Source organism: Sorex fumeus, unplaced genomic scaffold (genome assembly GCF_029834395.1).
Source record: "Sorex fumeus unplaced genomic scaffold, SorFum_2.1 ptg000095l, whole genome shotgun sequence".
Lineage (NCBI taxonomy): Eukaryota > Metazoa > Chordata > Mammalia > Eulipotyphla > Soricidae > Sorex > Sorex fumeus.
Window position 1 is genome coordinate 3,665,001 of NW_026606152.1, and position 21,748 is coordinate 3,686,748.

Below are 21,748 nucleotides of genomic sequence, written 5' to 3' on the forward strand. Positions count from 1 at the left end.
CCGGCTCCGAGCCGCCGGGCGCCGGAGATCCCCAGCCCGTCCGTGGGGCGCGGGCACGCACGCCGGCCGGCGTGACTTGGCAGCGCGGCGGGGCCGAGCGGGGCCCTGCGCTCGGTGCGCGGGGCTCTGGGCCGCTGCCTGGGGCGCGCGGCCGGGGTGCGGGCGGACCCCTCCCTCTCCGGCGGGGACAGCCCCACCCCAGGGGCGGCAGTGGGCGCCGCGAGGGCTGGAGCAAACGGCGGTGGAGGCGGAATTCTCTGGAAGCCGGTTTCTGGGATGGCCAAGCTGGTGCCTGGAGGTGGTTGGGGAGCAGAGCGCCCCCGGACTTGGCAGCCCCTGCTCGGAGGTTCTGGCAGGTGCGCGAGTGGCGGGGCGCAGGAGTAATCCTATGCTTTCTGGAGTATAATTGATACCTCCCGCCGTGGGCCCGGCCGGCCGCCACGCCCCCCGCCCCTCCCCACTCGCTGTCCTGGAGATGGGCACAGTCGGGAAGGTGCCAGTTGGTCTGCGGGTGGTCCTGCGCCCATCCCAGGGGTGTCTGGTGTGGACAGCTCCGTTGTGAGGTGGGCACTGGCACACTGCGGGGTGTGTGGGTTCTCCGCAGAGCGTTTCGGCTGTGTCCCTTCAGCTTTGACCCCTGGGAGCCCTGCCCATGGCAGAGCTGGCCAAGCCTGGGGGCCCTGCAGGACCCGCCTGACCCTCCCCGTTGAAGCCTGCCTTTGCAGTGCTGAGCCCTCCCCTCAGCCACTGGTCCCGGGGGCCGCCCCAGGGCCGCCCTGCCGGTGGCCGGTGCTTGTCTAAGCAGCTCCCTGGAGAGGGGCGTCGCCTCCCCCCCCCCCCAGGCCCAAGCCTCAAAGGGTCCTGGGCCCCAGTCTCCCCCGTGGGGAAGGGAGCACTTTGCTCTGTGTGCACCAGCGTGTGGGACCTGGGCCCTGACAGGTCCTGGTGGTCACCCCGGGGCCCAGAGAGGGGCTGCCAGACTCAGCCGGGGGTCAGGGGCTTCCTGAGCTGAGGCTGTGGCCTGCCAGGCAGCAGCCCCAAGTGACCAGAGGCCTGTCAGGGTGCAGCCGCATGCAGTTCCCCCAGGGAGTACTGCAGCATGGGACACAGATGTTGGGTACCCCCCTGCCCTCTAGGATGGGGACCTCAGGCCTGTGACCATCACAAGGAGCCCTGCTACCTCCTGCTGTGAGGACAGTCATGGCTCAGGCCCATGTAGCACTGAGGGGCTAGAGTGGTCCAAGAGGGGGAAACTGAGGCTGTCTGGGATGCTGGGGGCACCCTGAGCCCAGGCCCTTCTCTGGTGGCCGCTGGCCCAGAGTTTGAAACAGGTGCGTGTCTCCCCCAAGCCCGGGCACGTTCGGGCCCCGCCAGCACCGCGTGGATCACGTGGGCCCGAGGTCGTGCCTGTGCGTGAGTTGCACGTGGGGCCCCGCCTTGTGTGGGTGTTGGCACTGTCCGGGAGAAGGAAGCACTTACACCCAGTTTGATTTGGAAAACAAGATCGGTGCTGAGTGCCTGGAGCCACGGGGAGGGCACAGCCTTGGGGGGGAGGGGTGGCGGGAACCCTGCTCACCTAGGCCGGAAGCAGCAGGTGATTGTTCGCTCAGGTCTGTGGAGGGTCCAGACTCAGGCTCCAGGGCGGTTCCTCCAGAGCACGTGGGTCCTGGGGGTCATTTGCTCTGTGTGTGTGTGTGTGTGTGTGTGAGCAGAGGTATAAATGAGGATGTAAATAGGTCTGAGATGTCTGCGTGTAGGTGAGTGTGTGAGTGAGTATGAGTGATATTTGAGTATGTATGTGTGAGTGATGTACGTATGTTATGTGTGATGGGTAAGTGTATGAGTGTGTCAGTGTGAATGTGTATAAATGTGTATGATTGTGTGTGGTTGTAACTGGGCGTGTGATTGTTAGTGTGTGATTGTGTGTGAGTATATGATTGTGTGTGAGAGTGTGCGAGTGAATGTGTCTGATTATAACTGAGTGTAGTTGTAAATATGTGGGTGCATGATTGTGAGTGTGTAATTGTGTGAGTGATTGTGTGATTTGTATGAGTGTGATTATGACTTACTGTGTGTGATTTTGTATGAGAGACTCATTTTGTGTGAGAGAGGTTGTGAGTGACTGTGTGAGTGTGTGTGTTGGATAGTGTGTGAGAGTGAATGTGTTATTGTAAGTGTGAGATAGTGACTTACTGTAATTGTGTGTGTGAGATAGTGTGTGAGAATGAATATGTGTGGTTGTAAGTGTAAGTGTGGTTGTAAATAGGTGTGTGATTGTGAGTGTGAGTGTGATTGTGACTTACTGTGATTGTGTGTGAGTATGTATATGTATGTGTGTGAGTGGCTGTGTGTCAGTGACTGTGTATGAGTGTGTGCCTGTGTATGACTGTGTGAGTGTGTATGAGTGTGTGAGTGACTGTGTGACTGAGTGTGTGTATGAGAGTGTGAGTGTGTGTGACTGTGTATGAGTGACTATGAATGTGTGTGAGTGAGTGAGATGTGTGTATGAGTGTGTGTGAATGACTGTGTGTGAGATGTGTGTATGGGTGTGTGTGAGTGACTGCGTGTGAGAGTGACTGTGTAATAAGTGTGTGTGTAACTGTGTGTGAGTGACGAAATGACTGTGCGAGTATGTGTAAGTGTATGAGTGTGTGACTATGTGTGACTGTGTGTGACTGTGAGTGTGAGATGTGTGTATGAGTGTGTGAGTGTGTGGGTGGCTGTGTGTGTGAGTGACGAAATGACTGTGTAAGTATGGGTGTATGAGTGTGTGTGATTGTATGACTGTGAGTGTGTTTGAGTGTGTATGAGTGTGTATGTGAGTCTGTATGTGACTGTGTGTGAATGTGAGATATGTGTGACGGTGTATGAGTGTGTGAGTGTGACTGTGTGTGACTGTGAGTGACTGAGTGACTATGTGAGCATGAGTGTGCGTGACTGTGTATGACTGAGTGTGTGATAGTGACTGTACGAGTGTGTGACTGTGTGTATGAGCATATGACTGTGAGTAGGTATGAGTATATGAGTGTGAGCGTGCAAGAGTGTGTGTGATTGTGAGTGTGTATGAGTGTGTGAATGACTATGTGTGACTGTGAGTATGAGATGTGTGTGTATGAGTGTGTATGACTGTGAGTATGTGTATGTGTATGACTGTGTGAGTGGCTGTAGGTGTGTGATTATGTGTGATTGTGTGTGTGAGTTTGTGTGTGACTGTGTGTATGAGTGTGTGAGTGATTGTGTGAGTGTGATGCCGGAGAGGCCCTGTGAGGGCCAGGGTCCTGTTGGGGGTGGCGCCCTCGGGGTGAGGGCCTTGTGGCTGTGGGGGGCGTGGGCGCCTCGTCCAGGGGTCCCCGCCTTGCTGCCCCCTTTTTGGCCCGGGCCTGTCCTCGCACCTTCTCACGGGGCCGGAGGCTGCCGGGGGCCAGCGAGTGGGCAAGGGAGCCGGGATGGGGCCTTGTGCACCCCCCGCTGGGATTCTGCCCTGGGCTCGGACCTCCCGTTATGGCCAGGTTATGGGCACAGGGACAGCCCCCGGCCGGAGCTGCAGGAGGGCCCCCACCCACCCATGCCTGCCCCAGGGTCCCGAGGTACTGTGGGCTCTGGGGCGGGCACACGATCGTTTTCTTGAGTTTGGGGTTGGGTGAACTCCCAGGGGGGCCTGTGCCCTCACTACGGGTGCCGCTGCCAGTCCTTCTGGGCACCCTTGTCCGGGAGAGCTGACAGCTGGGGGGTGTGAGGATGAGTGGGGACAAGGGAGGAGGGTGGGCACAGGTGTCCTGCTGCAGTATCAGTGGCAGCTGCAGCTTGTGGCACGGCCACCCTCGAGAGCTGCCCTGGAAAGCCGGGCTGGCCCCGATGAGCCCTGCTGCCTGGGACCCTGGCGCCCCGGGCAGCGGCAACCCGAGCCTGTTTCTACCCGAGGCCTCAGGTGCGGCCAGGCCTGCAGGAGGCTTGGGTGTCAGGGCCGCCTGCGCCCTCCCTTGGGAGCCCCGGGGAGGGACTTGCTTGCCTGAGGTCACAGCATGGGGTCCCAGCATGGGGTGGGGCGACCTTCCAGCCACAGCCCCTCGAGGGCTCCCAGGGGAGCTGGCCACGCAGCCAGACCAGGGCTGCCAGCTGGGATTCCGGCTCAGAGCTGTTCCAGAAGGATCCTCCGTTAGTTGTGTGCTGAGCGCCGACTGTGTGCAGACTGCAGCCGGTGTCCCATCACTGTGCCCAGTTCTGGCTGCTGAGTACCAGCTGTGTACAGAGCACCAACTATATTAAGCACCAGCTGTGTGCAGAGCACTGGCTGTCCCGAGCATCAGATGTGTGCAGTAGCCAACTTGCAGGCAAAAGTAGGGGAAGCGGATGCTGGGAAGAGGGGAGGGGGCTAGAGGGGAGGCGGGCAGAGTCCAGGCCGGGACTGCCCCCAGGTTCTGCTGCTCTGACGGAGCCGCTGGCCTCTGCAGCATCGCAGCCCTTGCTGGGCGGGGTGGGGAGCCCAGGGCTTTGGCCGCCTCCTGCCTGCTGCTCAGGGGTGCCCTCTGGGCTTGGGGTGACCCTGCTCTGGGTGCCGCGTGGGAGGGTGCCCAGCCCCCGCCGGCTTCCTGCTGGGGGGCTGGTTTTCCCTGAGCTGCACCTCCATCGTCCTTGCTGGGGGTGAGGGACTGGAGCCGCAGGAAAGCCGGGAGGGAGGGGCACGGCTGGGCAGGGCTTGGCCCCCTACGGGGCACTGCCGCTCACACCACACCTGAGCCTGTAGCGGGCCTGTGGGGACCCACACAAGCCTCTCTGACCCTGGGGACCCACAGCAGCCTCTTCTGACCGCTTTTGGGGAGTGGGTGGCTGCCCTGCCTGGAGCCGAGAGCCTCCAGATTCCGTGTCCCCTCAGCCTGCCCTCAGACTGCCTTCGGGAGGGTTGCCCTGAGGCCCCCTCGGGAGCAGGCCTGGGTGGGGGCGACCGTGACGCGCGGAGTGGGCCGCCGAGTGGGCAGCCTGGCCTTTGTCCCTTCCCTTCTGGAAGAGTCTGCCGTGTTCGGGGCACAATGAGGACTCGGCTGCCTGGAAGATAGGACAGGGGGCGGACCCAGGTTCAATCCCCAGGTCCCCCGATCCGTGCCAGGAGTGACCGCTGAGAGCAAAGGCCGAGGAAGCCCCGGGCACCGCCAGGTGTGGCCCCAGCAGAGGGACTTGAGCTCTGTGGTGGGGGCTGGGTGCCAGTGGTCGCTTAAGAGCAAGCAGTGGTGGTGGTCGAGGGCCTCCCCGGAGACCGGGGTCAGGACTGGCCCTGGGTGGGGTGGGGACGCAGCAGCACACGCCCCCCCACAGACAGGACCGAGGACTAAGCTGGCAGGCCGGAGGCTGAGCTGGGCCCCCACACTGAGGGTGCAGCCTGGGTGCCGCGACACCGCGGCCCAGAGGGGCTGAGTCCCATGGGGCCGGCCGGGCCCCAGGCAGCTGCACGCGGCCCCTAGGAAGAGCCAAGGCGGGAGGGCAGCAGCTGCGCCCTTCCTGCGCCTGTGGCGCGTGTGTCCTGCAGGACCAGTCGCCTGAGGACAGCTGTCCACTCCCCCCGCTCTATTTCGGGGCGCCGACTGGTCCCGTGGGACAGGGCCCCAGGGCGGGGGCATGGAGTGTCAGCCGAGCGCATGCCCCTGTGTGCGTGTGTTCCGCGTGAGTGTGCATCTCTGTGTGCTGCCGCTGTCTAGACACATGCATCTGTGCGCGTGTACGCGTGTGTGTGTGCTGTGTGCCCCACTGTTATTCTGTCCACGCTTACAAACCCGGGTTCTGCCCTGGCCCATGGCTGCGGGAGGAATGAGGAGTGCCCTGGGCAGGGGCTGTCCCCGGCCGGGCTCTGGCAGAGCTAAATATACCCGGTGTGCTGGCCGCGGACCTGCCTGCCGGCCGCTGAACAGAGCTCCAGGGAGGGATTGATCAGCCTAATAAAAACCTGCATCCGGCCGCTGGGCAGCAGCCAGGCCCTGTCCCCTGGGCCCAGGTGTTGCGGGGTTGTGTCAGCCGCCTGGCTGGGGGACACTCCAGGACAGGAGGCGGGTTTCCCTCTGGTCTCACGTCGGTCAGAGGGAGATGACCTGTAGCGTCCAGGCGGCCACCTCCGAGCTCGTGTCCCGGGAGACTCAGGGTCTGGGCTCCTGGGGGGAGGGGAAGGGACTCGGGGGCACTGGCTGCATCGGCCACTGCTTTGGGAGGACAGACACGTCCCGGGCCTGACTGTGGGACAGATACCTGCCCGGGGCCTGACTGGGGGGGGGGGGCGTCAGTGGCGGGGCCTCCCCCCAAGTCTCCTGCTTGTGCCAGTGTCTGTCCTCTGTCATTTGTGTTGACTGTGTTTCCACATGAAGGACCCCTCAGGGACAGCTCTGGGATTGGGGGAAGTGTGTCACTGTGGTTGGACCCTGTCCAGGCTTGGCAGGGGACTCAGATATTGTCCTCCCTCCAAGGAGCACTGCTCAGGGAGCCCTGGACAGAGAATTGATCAGACATGCTGGGAGGGAGAAACTCTGGGAAGCTCTATTTCGGGGCGCGGACTGGTCCCGTGGGACAGGGCCCCAGGGCGGGGGCAGGAGGTGGCATTGACCAAGTATCTGAAATGGGGATCGGGGCTATGTGTGGCCCATGCAGAGCCCCAGACTGAGTAGATCATCAAGGCCACAGCCTTTGGAGACCCCATCCCCGCCCAGCCCACTCAGTGGGCCCTTGCGCCTTCCACCGGCACCCTCAGAGCAATGCTCCCCTGACCACTGAGCTGTCCTCTCCCCTCCCAGTCTCCTCCAGGGCCACTTGGGAGGGACTGTGTGTTGAGCAGTACTGTGGGGGGGGGGGTGGCGGGGCAAGTGAGTCTCCTGGAGGGAGAGCCTTGGCTCTCCTGCCCATGAGGTGGGCCTCCCCCAGGTGACCCCAGGCAGGTAATCCTCTCCACCCTCAAGTCCCAGACCCGCCCACTCCCAGAGTCAGCCCTGGGAGTCCGCCAACCCTCTAGCCCCCTCTGGCTTCCAGCCCCTGAAGCCCTGCCCTGTGGGTGGTGCCACCACTGGTCAGGCCCCAAGGAGAGGTGGCCACAAGTCCTGGTGCCTGGACACACGCTGCTCGGAGGACACCAGGTCTGCACCCTCAGGGCACTGGGGGGAGGTCCCAGCACAGCACAGAGACCCTGGGGGCCCGGCCCTCCTGTCCCAGTTCCGGGAAAGAGGGTCAGACCAGGAATAGAACCTGCATTTCCCGAGGCATCCCGCTCAGGTCTGCACACCCCAGCCGCTGGATCTGTGCCACAGGCTGGCCGTCCCAGCACCGGACCTGTGCCTCCTGCAGGCCGTCCGCGTGTGCTCATGCGTGTGCTTGTGTGAGGCACATGTGCTCGGCGTGTGCATGTGCCTGTGGGCATGTGCACGTCTCTCCATGTGTGTGCATTTTTTACTGCCCCTCCCTGACCCTGTTGTCCTGTCTTCTGTGTCATGACAGACACACCGAGGGCACCACCGAGCGACCCGCACTTGGCTGTTGGCCGCAGGTTCTCTGCACTCCATGACGAACGCGGAACTGAGGGGAATGGGGCTGGCAGTGGGAGTTGGGGGTCTCTGTTGGGATGGGCCAGGGCTTCGGTGGGCGGGGCCTGGCCTGAATGGGCAGGGGTGGGTGGGGCCGGACAGTGAGTAGGCGGGGCCTGTAAACTGGGCCTGGGGGTGGGTGGTTGGGGGGATGGGCGTGGCCAGAAGCTGAGTGGGCGAGGCTTGGAGGGATCGATGAGCGGGATGTGCGTGGTTGGGGCCTGGGTGTGGGTGGGGGGAGGTAGGCGTGGCCAGGAGCCAAATGGGCTGAGCAGATGGGTGAGGTTTGGAGGAACCAGTGAGCGGGACCGGGATGGGCATGGGCAGGGCCTGGTGTGGGGTGGGCGGGGCCCTGCTGAATCCAGCGCTGACTCTCAGTGCACAGTGCACCGAGGTCCAGCTGGGTCTGGGTCCCTGTGAGAGGAGGGACAGACGCAGGCACCAAGGCTGGATCTGCAGGCTACGGGGTAGGGGTGGCAGTGGCGGGAAAGACTTCCCAAGGGCTCTGGGGCCGCCCTACCGCTGTCCAGAGCACCGGCTTCTGAGTTTGAGTCCCAGGTGTTGTCGCTTGTTATGGTGGTCGTCAGGGGAGGGAGTGGCAGGGCACCAGGCGCCCCCCACCTCTGGGCTCCCCCAGCTCAGCTCCCCGGGAGCAGGGCACAGACTGGGCGTGTCCAGTGGCTGCTGAGCATGGAGGGGGACAGGAGGCCCAGGTGAGAGGACAGCCGTGCAGGTGTCCTGGGGTCTGCGCGGCTGCCCCTGAGCAAGTGTGACGTGAAGCTCCAGGGAGCTGGACCTGCCCACCCCAAAGGCCTGTCTCAGAGGGCGGGGCCGGGAGGGGTGTGGGGGCACAGGACGCATCCGCGAGGGGCCGGCGGGGCAGCACAGTAAGCCCGTGTGGGAACAGAGGAGCCGGGAGCGGGTCCCTGTGTTGGGGCCTCCGTCCGCCGCCCTCAGCATCCTCTCTGGGGCTGTGCTTTGTGTGGGTTTGTCTGTGGGCTCTGGGAGCTGGGTGCAGGCGTTGGTAGGTGGGGGTGGGGCAGTTGGTGGATGTGGCCCTTTATTTGGGTCCACAGGTGAGTCTTGTGGCCTGTGGGTCCCCACCCCATCCCTGGGCACCAGGACTAGGGAGAGCCCGACTCCACCCGAGTGCCAAGGAGGCAGAGATACGCCCGCATTCTGGGGCAGCCACAGAGCCCAGGTCTCAGCCAGGCTGAGATCAGCTGGGCAGCCCTGCCCTTGGCCTGGCCCCCATCCCCGCCCCGTCCTCTGTCCACTGTTCCTGCCCTCTGCCCCCAACCCACCCTGCCCTTTGTCTCTGTCCCTTGCCTCTGTTGCTGGCCCCTGCCCCAACCCTATCCCCGACTCGTGACTCCTGCTCCCTGTCCCCTGCCCCTGTCCCCTGACTCCTCCAGGGGCCATGCCCAGAGTCAGGGCTGGTCTGGGCTGGCTTTGCAGCCCTCCTCCTGCTTGGGACTGTTCCCATTGGCGGGGACACACCACTGTGACAAGCTGGAGGTCGATGAGGCCAGAGCCTGGGTATGAGCCACCTTGTCCCGGAGGGCTGCCTGGAAGGGGAGGCAGGAAGCATCCCAGGAAAAGAGCCCCAGCTTGGTGACCCCCAGCTCAGTGACGCCCTGTTCCTGTCTTCCAGGCAAGGGACCCTCAGTGTGTTCCTGTGCAGCCCTGCCCCTCAGCTGCTGCCCTGGCCTGGTAGGGGCAGACACGGAGCCCTGGGCCGGCCACCACCCCAGCCCAGGGAAGGGCCGTCTGCCCCCTCGTGGCCTGGGCGGATCCTCATGTCACAGCTGAAACTTCAGCAGCCATCCGTGACCCCCCGCCCCCCGCCCACCCTCCCCCTCCCCCCACTCACTCTTACGTTCACAGCTGGCCACCCCCTTGCTGAGCCCCTGTCACCCTCGCCTGCCTGCTTCTGCCTCAGTGTCTCCCAGGAGTACAGCCCGGGTGCCTGGGGGTGGTCAGAGGCCCCCAGCCCACCCGGCGCCATTACAGAACCCTCTCTGCTGTGGCGAACGGGTGTGGCCAGAGCTGTGGCTATTTTAGTGACCGAGGGGCACAGGAACAGCTGCCCGGACTCATGGCTGTCCCTGCTGAGGTGCCAGCCACTCTGTCACCAGGTCCCCATGCCAGTCCCTCACAGAGCTCCCCCAGGGATCAGGGGGCGGATGAGTCCGTGCACGTGGTCAGCAGGGCTGGGCCAGGGCGCTGGCCGCTGACTCTTCCCGTGTGAGCCCAAGCCCCTGGCCCATCAGCACCCACACTGGGGGATACTGCTTGACCCCGGAGGCCCCCAGCCCGGCCGTGTCCTGCCCAGAGCTGCCCAGAGTCACTGCCCGGAGTGGTTGAGTTGCAGCAGAGCTGGAGGGGCACAGACCCTGAGGCTGGGGAGGCCCCATTTGGGCTGCTGGCTCGTGGCTGCTGCTGTCTTAGACCTGTGGCTGCAGGTGGGTCCTTGGCTGCGGTGAGGCAGCGGGGACATGCCCAGGACGCTGCCAGCAGGCCCTGGATTGGAGGTGGTCTTGAGGACTGGTCCTGGGAGCCCCGTCCCGTGCCCTGAGTCCATCACAGCAGCCCTTGAGCAAGAGTCCTGGCTGCGTGGCCCCTGTGCTCAGCCTGTGCCAGTCGGAGTTTGGTAAGGAAAGGCCCGTCGGCCGCGGTGTGTGGCACCGGAGGACCCGGCGCTGGGCCGCTTGAGAGGGTTATAATTAGCCTGACTGCCCCGAAGGAGGGCCAGAGCGGAGCAAGCACCCGCCCAGCCACAGAGAGTTGGGGGAGGGGCTGGCTGAGGCCCCGCGCTGGGAAAAGCGCAGGACCTGCCACAAGGACAAGGGTGGCCGAGAGCCGCTCCCACCACCCTCACAGATGCTGAGAATGTCACACACGCTGACACTGTGACTCACATTCACTGAGACCGTCACACACGCTGACACTGTCACACGCTGACACTGTGACTCACACGCTACACTGACTGCCACACACTGACACTGTGACTCATGCTCACACTCACAAGCTGACACTGTGACTCTCACATTTGCTTACACTGTTGTACACACTGACACTGACTGTCACGCACTGATACTGTAACTCACACATGCTGACACTGTGACTCACACACTGATTCTGTCACTCACGCTGACACTATCACACATGCTGACACTGTGACTGTCACACACATTGTTATACATGTTGACACTGTCACACTGACACTGTGTCACACGCTGACACTGTGACTCACACACACTGACACTGACTGTCGCATTGTCCGATGTGCCAAGTGACAGCTAGCCCCTCTCCTTACTCCAAGGAGACAAATTGCTCTGAGTATGCCGTTGGTTGGGGCCATGGAGGGGTGTTTCAACTCATTCAGCTGCATGGTTGGGATTGCAAGTGAGATGAGCTTGCACTTGCCACAATTCTGGAAACACCTGCCTGGCCCACACCCCTTCCTCCAGGAAGCCCTCCCTGACCACACACAGGTCCTTTTCCTGGAGGCGCCACAGCCCTGGCTTCTCCACAGTTCTCTGCTCTCTGTCACAGTGCAGGGGCAGGGGCTGTCACCCTGGGCGTGGAAGCCTCGGGCGGGTATGTTGTCCACACCTGCTCTCCACCTGTGCTCGTAGGAATGCTGTCTGACACAGGTGAGCACTGCAACAGAGGCTGCTGGCTCCAAGCTGCGTCTCCCTCTAGGGCCCTCCAGTGTGCTGTGTCCCCGACAAGTGGGCACAGGCCTTGGGTCTCGCCGGCGGTGCGGTGATGCGGGGTGTGTCTGTGTGCCACTCAGCTGGGACCCCAAGTCCCCACCTGGTGCTGAGCCTCAGTGACCTCACCCGTCGGTTGGGGGTGGCAGCGTTCTGGGGTTGCACATGTTCTCGGGGAAGCCGCGCCAAGGAGCCTGGGCATTTGTGGGTGACAGACACGGGCCTGTGCACAGCAGCGTGAAGAAACGTCTCCTTGTTCGCCGTTTGGTGCCGCATGCCTGTGGCTGTCGGGGTCCAGGAGCCACAGTGACCCACACTGTTCTGGGGGCTCCCGCCAGGCTCGTGCCTGCCGGCGGAGGGGGATGGGCGGGGGTGCTGGCTCCGTGGCCGGGGATCCCGGCATCCACCAGGAAGGAGCCCTGCCCTGGTCCCAGGCTCCTGCTGTGCCTGCTGGGTTTCACTCCGTGCTCAGCTGGGGGGGATGGTTCTGTGGGGGCCCCACTGTCCGGGCTCTGGGAACACTCACCCCTTTAGTGGAGGAAACGTGGGCGTGTGCACTGACCTGCACAGGCGACACTACTGGGTCCCGGAACACGCCCTGCTGTGGGCACCCTGGGGGCCTGGGAGCTCTGCTGGGCTCCTATGCACCCCGGGGCACTGCTGCCTGGAGTCTGGACTCTCCTGGACACCAGCCCCCATGGCTGCCCCTGGATGGCAGCCCAGCCCCGCACTCTCCCAGTGAGGCTCGCTCAGGTGCAGGGACCGAGGGCAGCAGGTCCTCATGTGGGGGAGCGGGCTGCCTCCTCCCTCAGACCCACTCACGCCCGTTTGTCCCCAGCCCAGACTTGGAGTCGGCACAGCATGTCCCCGGGACTTCCTGCTGGGTGTGTCCCCTGCCAGGCCAGGGCCGCACGCCCCTGTTTATGCCGGGGTCATCCTGGGTGGGGCGTGCGTGAGTCCTCGCCCTCTGCCGCCGTGCCAGGGCTGATCAGAGATGCTGTGCCGGGTAGGTGGGACTATGGCTATGGGCCTCGGTGGACATTTATCCTGTTCATGCGCCCGCTGTGCGGGAACTCCTGCCAGCACTCATTCCGGATCCGGGGCCGGACCAAGTCCTGGTGCACAGGCTCCCCCGGTGCAGTTCGTGGTCGATCGAGGCCTGAGTGTCTGGAGACACAGGTCACTCCTGCCCGCTCCCATTGTCCCTGCTGTGCCCTCACAGCCCAGAGGACTCCCCTCCAGTGACCCTGACTGGTCCCTCCTCTGCCCACCCTGTGGGCAGGACACTGACGACGGTCCAGAACTCACCCTCGGGTGGGGGGCACTGCTGGACCCAGGGCCGGGCTGGGGCAGATGGGACATGGATAGAAAAGTGGCCTGCTGAGGGCGCCTGAGTCTCAGAGCCCGGCAGCTTTGTGTGTGTGCATGTGTGTGCTCACGTGCGTATGTGTGGGCATGTATATGTGTGTATATGTCTGGACTGTGTTTGTGTAGATGTGTGCATGCATCTCTTCACGTGTGTGTGGACATGCGCATGTATGTGTCATGTGCATGTATGTATGGATGTATGCATCTGTGTGCTCGTGTGTGTATATGTGTGGGCGTGTGTATATGTATGCTCATGTGCATACAGGTGGGTGTCTGCATGTGTGTGCTCATGTGTGCAACGTGTGCATATATGTGCTCACATGCATATGCGTGGACATGTGCATGTATGTGTGAGTGTGCGTGTGAACATGGTCATGTATGTACACGTGTTCACATCTATGTAGACTCATGCATGTGTGCTCATGTATGTACATGTGTACGTGCATGTGTTCATGTACCGTGTGAGTTGGCATGTACATATATGTGCTCATGTATGTGTGTGGACATGTGCATGTGCTCATGCATGTATCTGTATGTATCTGTATGGAAATGTGCGTGCATGTGCTCATGCATATACATGTGTGTTCATGTGTGTATGTACGTGTGTATGTGTGTAAACCTGTGCGTGCATGTGCTCATGTGCATATGTGTGGATGTATGTGTGTGCTCATGTGTATGTATGTGTTGGTGTGTGCATGTTGTGCTCACGTGTGTGGAGTGGCCATGGGATTCAGGGCCTCCAGGCGCGTTATTGCAACCTCTGATTCACTCAGCCTGTCAAGGGGGAGTCCTCCCTCGGCGGCAGGAGTGACCATCGCCTCACTCCTGGGCTGTCTGGGTCTGGGGACCCTCTTTCGCCTCCACCTCCCCTGCCCCGAGATGTTCCGTAATCCCCTGCACCCGTCCGGCCCTCCGGCCCCCACCCCTCAGGGAACCGCTGCTATGGTGTTCCAGCCTGAGGCTCTGAGGGGGGAGGCGTGCTGGCCAGACAGGGCAGTGGAGGCTCCTGGGGACGACTGTGGCCTGAGTCTGCACTCACACCGCCACTCTCACCTGCAGTGTCGGAGCCCCAGGCCCTGTCCAGCGCCCAGGAGAAGCCGCCTGGCTCTGCCATTCTCTGCCGCACGTGTGGGGCGCCCTGTCGGGGCGAGGTGCTGCGCGTGCAGAGTCAGTACTTCCACATCAAGTGCTTCGTGTGCAAAGGTCAGCGCTCCCCCGAGCCCCCCGTGGCCCATCTTGCCCCCAGCAGCACTAACCTGCGGGGCGAGGCGGGCGTGGCATCAGGCCCTCACCTGTGCTGGGTGGCTCTGCATGGGGCAGGGTTCCCAGCGGGCATGTGTCCCAGAGGGTAGGTGGGCAGGGGTGGTGGTGGAGAATGGGGCAGAGGGGGACGGAGGGGGGTCCTGGTGACCTAAGAGGCCTCAATCCTGGCTCTCCGTGGACCCAAGGGCCTCAATCCTGGTGCTGTGCTGATGTGGGCAGGTTTGGGGTGCGGCAGCTGGAGCCGGTGGGTTGGACGCCCAGCAGCCAGGTCCAGGCACGGCAGAGGCTAGGCTGGCCCTCAGCACAGATGGCCACCATGTGCTGCCCCTCTGGGATGCGTCTCCGGGTGGGGGGGCCCGTGCTTCAGGCCCGTGTCTCCCCAGCCTGCGGCTGTGACCTGGCCGAGGGTGGCTTCTTCGTGCGACAGGGCGAGTTCATCTGCACCAGCGACTACCAGCGGCTCTACGGCACGCGCTGCTCTAGCTGCGAGCAGTTCATCGAGGGCGAGGTGGTGTCGGCGCTGGGCAGGACCTACCACCCCCACTGCTTCGTGTGCGCCACCTGCCGGTGCGTGTGCGGCCTGACCCCGTAGGTGGCCCGCGCCCCTTCTCAGCCCTGCAGCCCTGGTGTGAAGCGGACGCGAGGCACTGGGCTTCCGAGAGGGCCGGACAGCTCTGGAAGCAGCAGCGGCTTGAGTCCTCCCCGTAGAACTGGTGGCACCTGGAGGGCAGCGGAAGTGCTGGGACAAAACGCCTGCCCTGCCACGGGGAGAAGGGGGAGAGGCGGGACTGGGGGAGGGGCGTCCCCGTGGGTGCCCTGGTGGGGTGCAGATGGCATTGCACGGAGGCTGCCACTCACGCAGCATAGCAGGGCCGGCCTCTCCGTGGCCTCCCCTGACGCCCTCGCCAGGCCCTCTTCACTTTGTCCCTTCCACCTGTTGGCACAGTCGGCCCTGAAGCCAGGGTGTCAGGAGCTGGCCGGAGGACGCCTGGCACGTGGTCCCGCATGCTCATGCCCCAGAGTGCCCACGTTCACACCCCGTGGTGCCATCAGGAGCCCCAAGGGAGCTGTCGCCCCCCGCGGCCCCAGACGGGTGGACAGGCCCCCTCCAGCATGCCCTCTCCCCGTGCAGGCTCCCTTTTCCGCCTGGGGACCGTGTGACCTTCAATGGGAAGGAATGTGTGTGCCAGAAGTGCTCCCTGCCCATCGCGGCCGGAGGCGGCTCGCACGCGGCCCAGGGCCTCTGGAGTAAGTGGGGTTGCAGGGCGGAGACTCTGCTGGCAGGAGTGTGGTGGGCCTGGCCTGGGGGTAGAAGAATGGGGGTGCCTGTGACCGCTTCTCACTTCCCCACCGGCCCCCTCCCGCCTGCCCTCTCCTGCCTACTCCCCGGGCGGACAGAGGCGGGCTGAGCCTTCAGTTACCTCCTCACAGTGGGCTCAGGGAAGCAGCCTTGGCTCACGGTCACAGCGGGCAGCTGCCCGTTGCCTCCCACCTGTGTGCCTGGGCCAGCTCTGTCTGTCCCTCCTGTGAGGTGTGTGGTCAGTGTGGGGGTGACCTGGTGGGCTGCCTGGGAGAGCCAGAGGTGAGGCAGGAGCTCAGAGTAGGGGCAGCCGTCACACCCAGGGGCCCTGTGACCTGTCCGCCACTCTGCTTTCCCGCTGGGGCCCAGCTAGGCAGGAAGAGGGGGAACACACCAGAACCTGGGGTCCCGGTGGGCACGTGCAGCGAGGCTGTGTGAGCCCCATTAGCCAACTTGCCTCTGTGCAGACGGGTCCTCGTGGGGATCTTGGGCCCCAGCCCCCAGCCCCCCGCGCTGCTCTTCCCCAGGCTGCGGTGGCTGTGGCATGGAGATCAAGGATGGCCAGTCCCTGGTGGCCCTGGACCGCCACTGGCACCTGGGCTGTTTCCGGTGCCGGGCATGCGGGATGCAGCTGAATGCAGAATACATCAGCAAGTAAGTGTTGCCCACCCCCTGCCCCCGCACAGTTAGGGGGCACACGGGTGGGTGCTTGCTGCCCGGGCACAGTCTGCCGGGTGGGTAAAGGTAAAGGTAAAGGCCCTCCCGTTGATCGTCGATTTGCTCGAGCGGGCCCAGTAACGTCTCCATTGGAGACTTTGTTGTTACTGTGTCTGGCATATCGAATACTCTCGGTAGCTTGCCGGGCTCTCCGAGAGGGGCGGAGGAATCGAACTCGGGTCGGCCATGTGGGGGGAATATAGGTGTAAGACCGTCCACATCCCTGGGAACCGCCGCTAGACAGTGACGAGGCCCCAGAGCACCAGCAGGGCCACATGGCAGCTGGAGCAGTGTGGGCGCTCCTGTCGGGGGTCGGAGCAGTGTCGGGGGGCTCCTGGTCTCCCCATGCCCGTGCCACAGATGCCACAGAGTCCTGGGACTTCCATGGACACACACATGCCCACAGACATGCTTACATACAGTCTACATGTGCATAGTCACCTACGAGTAAGCTTGTACATGCACTCACACGTGGGCTCCTGTGTACACATGCACGTCTGCCTGCATGCATGCACACGTGTGCATCTGTACTCACATATGTTCGTGCCCTTCTTCATGTCATACCTATATGCACACAAGTCAGAGCACACGTCCAGGCACGCGCCAGTTTCGGTTGCGTTGGGGGAAATGAGGGGAGCACCTGGCCCCTGGGCTGGCCCTGACCCAGCAGGAAACCCTGTCCCCAGACCCAGTCATGGCTGCAGGCTCTGGGGGCGGGGTATGGCCCGGGGGCAGGCGCCCAGTGCCGCCCTATGAGCCGCCTCCTGGTGCACTGAGGGGGGTGGAGTCGGTGTTGCCATGGAGATGTCAGCTTTGCCCTGGCTGGGGCAGGGGTGCCTCCAGGCCGGGCCCCACCTCCTCTCCCACCTGCCCCCTCCCTGCCTGGCAGGCGAGGCTCCGGGTGGCCGAGGGCCGGCAGCATCTTCCCCAGCCTCCCACATCTGCAGCCCGGCCTCCCGGGACCCCCCCACTCTCCCTCCAGCTTCTCCCTGCCTGGCCTGACCCCTCTGCCCTCTGCCCTTGATGGTGCCTGCCCCAGCGTCCACGAGGGCCCGCTCTCTGGGGCACATCTTGCTCTGGGGAGGGTCTGGAGGCCCCAATAGGTGGGAGACCTCAGGGTCCTGCTGTGCCCGGTACCGCCAGACTTACCAGACTCGACCCCCCGGGCGGGGGCTCCCAGGGGCGGCTCCCAGCGGGCACCTCTCATTGCAGGGATGGGCTGCCCTACTGCGAGGCCGACTACCACACCAAGTTCGGGGTGCGCTGTGACGGCTGCGGCAAGTTCATCACTGGGCATGTGCTGGAGGTAGGGGACTTGCACCCCACACATCAAGTCTAGCTCCGGGAGTTAGGAGCAGCCCCTCATCGGGACCCCTCACTATCACTGCCCACCTCGTCCTCCAGTTCTGCCGTGGGGCACAGTTCTGATTCCCAGGGCCACCCAGTGTGTGCCACTGCCTCCGGGAAGCCTTCCTGGATGCTGTCTCCTTGCCCCTTACAAGTTGACGGTGCTAGGTAGGTCCCCCCCCCACCCCCGGTCACGTCTTCGTGGAGATCCAAGGGTGAGGATCAGGCTGACCTGGGACAGTGGCCTCAGCGCTTTAGAGGGGCTCCTTGTGGGCACAGCTGTCTACCAGAACTGGGGTCCCTTCCCTCCAGCCCATGGCCATTTGGCCGCTCCTGGCCCTGGCACAGGGGTGGGGTGCAGGGAGGAGACTGAGCACCTGGTCTTCCCTACCCGCCCATCATGATCCCCCCCAGGGTCTGTCCTGGGCTGGGGGCAGCCCCTCTGCCTCCCTCCCTGCAGTGGGGTCTGGAAGGGCCCAGCACGCCTGTGCACCTCTGTGCCAGATACCCGGCTGGGACACAGGTGGGGATGGTACCGTGTTCCTGAGACACGGACCCAGGGGCCGGCCGGCTGCACCCAGCAGTTTCTGCTGTTTGGGCTTGGGGTGCCAACCCAGCAGTGCTCAGGGATCGCTCCTGGCGGTACTTGGGGGACCCTGTGGGATGTGGGACCTCACCCCGCTGGCCATGTGCAAGGCCTCTGCCCCCCTGCCCCTTCCTGCCCCCAGTGGCCTCCAGCTCTCCGGCTCCCACCAAGTGTCCCTAGTCCCTTCCACCGACATGCTGTCCATCCGTCAGCCCTGGACTGGGCGGCAAGTCCACTCAGCCTGCTAGACCCTCCTGGCCACGGGCTGCGGGAGAGGTTCTGTAGTGACCGCCAAGCGGGTCCGGGGGGACAGTGGTGTGGAGCTGGAGGTCCTGTGCCGGACTCCTCATGTGGGGGCCACCAGGCTCAGAGTGGGGTGCTCCCAGGAAGAGGTTCTCAGGCTCTCTCAGGGGGGCACTCTGGCTACCAGTAAACCATATCCCAGGGGCCGAGACCCTCCTGAAGGCCCCCGGGAGCCCTGGAGTCCCCTGGGTACCTCACCTCTGACCTGAATTCCAGGTGGACACCAAGGACCCCCAAGGGTGCCCACGGGCCCCTGCAGTGGGGTCTCTTCTGTGGGAAGCAGACTAGGGGGCAACAGACTCGGGGCAGGGCCTGTGGACCCCCAGCTCTCAGCACCTGCAGAGCCCGGTGAAGAACATTCCAGAAAGCCCTGCAGACCCGCCCTGCTCAGTGCTGGCCCAGCTGCCTGCCGCGGGGTGGCCGTGTGCAGTGGGGTGCCAGGCAGGTCCTTCAGGACCAAGCACAGAACCGGGGCGCTGGGTGAGTGGGAGACGCGGCTTTTGGGGCGCCTGCCTCAGCGAACGCCTCCCCCGCTGCTCCGAGTCTCCTCCCGTGCGGGGGCGGGCAGCACCTGGCTCTGCAGAGGAGCCCGTGGCATCCGGCACCCCGGACGGCAGGTGGCAGGATCGGGACAGAGGGTACCTGCAGGTAGGACCCAGGGCCAGCTGTGCTGGGGTGCCCGCGCCCCCTCAGGGGGGCTGATGCGGCAGGAGCACCCGTGGGCCTCGTGCCGGCCTGGGGTGCCGCCAGCCGACGGGCGCGTTCGCAGGACCCCAGGTCGCCCTCGGTGCCCGCCCCAGGGGTTGCTGGTTGCCAGGGCAGCGGTGCAGATTGGATGTGCCGGGGCAAGGCGCTGAGTGTGGGGGCGTCACCCTCGCACCCTTCCCCACCTCGCTTGTTTTGTTCTGATGTTAGCTGGAGCCTCCCAGCCTGAGGTGATGGGTGGGGAGCGCCTAGCTCAGCCCCTCACCCCCCTGGCAGCCACGTGGGCCCCCATGGAAACAGGAGCGCTGTTCGCGACCCACTTCGTTCCTTGCCAGCGCCTTCCACAGGCTCCCCAGCCGCCCACCCTCCCTCCTCCCTCCATTCCAGTGCTGCTCAGCAGACTCCCCAGAACACTTCATGCCCACCCCCCCACCTGGGTGCTGGGTACGGGGGTCGAGGAGAGGATGGTGGTGCAGGCCCCCCTGCCTAAGGCCTCCTGGGCTCCCCCGCCCCCTCTCCCGTGGCCCCTCCCCCTTGCGGGGTTACTTGGGGGCCGGCTGCCTGGCGCATTAGGGGGCTCTCAGCCGGGGTGTCCAGCCCACGGAGAGCTGCTGTCCCCTCCACTTCTCTCCGCCCTCACGGGGACAGCTGTGCATGCACACCAGGCTGGTCACAGGGCAGGGAGATTGGGGGGCTGCTCACGTGGGACTGGGCTTGTGTCAGGGAGAACTGATGTCAGAGGTCGGAGGTCTGAGGTTATGGGCCAGGGGTGACCTTGGCTGGCACCATGGGAAGTCAGGAGCTATGTTCAGGCTCTGGTCCCTGCAGAATGCTGCCCAGACCATGTGACTGCCATCGAAGGGCACGGGTAGGGGGGAGGGACAGGCAGGTCATGCAAAAGCCAGAGGCACCCCGGGGTGCCAGGGCAAGTCGATGGAGCACCCAGCACCGGTGTCCATCCTGGAAGACCCAGCCAGCTTCAGCTGGAAAGTCAGGGAGAGGGTGAGAAGGTGCCGGCGGTGTTCACCCTGGTTCCCCCAGCTCAGGGTCGGACGGGTGGGGGCTCCTCCCAGCTGCAGCCCCAGCGTGCTCGCCCGGACTCCCCCCGCCCACACACACTGGGCCCCAGAGGCGGTTTCTGCGGGGCACAGCCCAGCGGGACCCTCAGCCCCGGATCTTGCACCCCAATGCCGCGGCCCGTGGGCGCTGCCCGCGCCTCCCAGCCACTGACCCCTCTGCTCTCTCGCAGGCCGGCGACAAGCACTACCACCCCCTGTGTGCCGTGTGTGTGCGCTGCGGCCGCACCTTCGTGGAGGGCGAGGAGATGTACCTGCAAGGTGAGGCTCTTCCCCAGGCCCAGGGGCCCCACTGCCTGCTCCCGCCTGGCGCCGGGCCCCTGCAGCCCCCTTCCCCTGCAGGTGACCTGGCGAGTCGATGCTCCGTCACCGCACAGCTCGCCGCCAGAGGGCCCGGCCCAGAGATCGGCCCCACATAGGCCCGCCCCAGCGACAGGTTCCCTGGTCAGCCCAGGGAGAGGGTGACCCGAGCCCCTCCCCCATTGCGCCCACCCCCTCGCCAGCCCCGCCCCAGTATAGCCCCCTCCCACGGGACTTGCCCCTTCACCAGCTCCGCCCCCGCGGAGGCCCGGACCCCACGGTAGCTTTGCCCCATCGTAGCCCCGCCCAGTGGCCGCCCCTTCATCGCCTCGTGTCCAGCGTGGCCCTGCCCCAGGGGACCCGCCCCCGGACGCCCCGCCCCGCCCCGCCGAGGCCCCGCCCCTTCCTGGATGGTGCCTGCAGCCGTCGCTGACGACGGTCCCGGGCCCGCAGCGCCTCCCAGTGGGGTCTCGCCCGTGCGGGTTTCCGAGTTCTGCTCCTGCCTCTAGCGCTCATCCCCCTTTGCCGAGGAGCAGAGTGGGGGCGGGGGAGGGGGCTTTCCTGCTAAACGTGCTGAGCCGCCCCGCGTCAGGCCCCGGGGGTCGGGGGCCAGCCTGGTCCCTATCGAGGGGTGGCACCGTGGGCCGCGTCCGTCGCAGCTAGGAGGAGCCCCACCCAAGTTTGGTCCAGAAGGTCTTGGCACTTAGCCACCTCGTGGGCGCGGGCGTAGGGATGCTGGGATGGCCCAGCAGGTGCTGCCAGGGGTGGGGTGGGCAGCAGTGAGGAGGGCGGGTCCAGGCCGTGGGGGAGGGTCGGCCGGCTGGGAGAACGGGGCGGGGTGGCCGAGAGCAAGGGCGGGTGGGCAAGTGGACAACGTCGACGGGGAGTGGACAGCGTCGACGGGGTGGCTTTACTGGACGGCTCGGGGGCGACCCCTGGTGGCCTGGCCGAGGACTGCAGGAAGCGTGTGCGCGAGGCGGCCGGCAGGCTGGGGAGGAAGAATCCCCTGGAGATGGGGAGACGCACCCCAGGGCTGGGATTGTGTCGGAGCTCCCTCCTCCCCCGCCCCGTTCTGTGGCGCCTCTGTCTTGCGGAGCCTAGTGGGGGCTGGGAATCAGACAGAACCCCCTTTCTGAGCCCACATGGCCATGCGGGGCAGCCTGGTTCCTGCATCCCCAGCTGTCCCTCGGGTCACCTGCTCTCCAGAGGCATGAAAAGATCCTTTGGCCTGGGCCGTGCTGGGCTGCTGGGGGTGGGGGCCGCCCTCTGCCATTGGGCGATTCTAGGTCTCGGCCAGCTGAGGGGGCTGCATCTCAGAGTCGCCAGCTGCCCCCAAGGGGCCCTGGCTGGAGTGCCTCTCAGCCACTGTGCTGAGCCTGGGGACCATGAGGACCCCTGGAGTCCCCACGGCACCCCTGATGTTGTGACTCCAGGCCTGAACGGGGTGCCGGGATGCGGAGGCCCCATCCCCACCTCCTCCGGCCTGTTCCCTGCAGGCTCTGTATCCCCACAGG

At 64.6% G+C, this 21,748-nt stretch overlaps 1 protein-coding gene across 1 annotated transcript in view; it reads left to right on the top strand.

The window, feature by feature from the left end:
- ABLIM2 (actin binding LIM protein family member 2) overlaps positions 1-21,748 on the top strand; it is a 50,441-nt gene that overhangs the window by 620 nt on the left and 28,073 nt on the right. The window contains exons 2-7 of the mRNA XM_056132922.1: positions 13,697-13,840; positions 14,284-14,467; positions 15,033-15,148; positions 15,728-15,854; positions 17,130-17,223; positions 20,108-20,195. Coding sequence (XP_055988897.1) covers positions 13,697-13,840; positions 14,284-14,467; positions 15,033-15,148; positions 15,728-15,854; positions 17,130-17,223; positions 20,108-20,195 — 753 coding nt within the window. The remainder of the gene's footprint in view (positions 1-13,696; positions 13,841-14,283; positions 14,468-15,032; positions 15,149-15,727; positions 15,855-17,129; positions 17,224-20,107; positions 20,196-21,748) is intronic.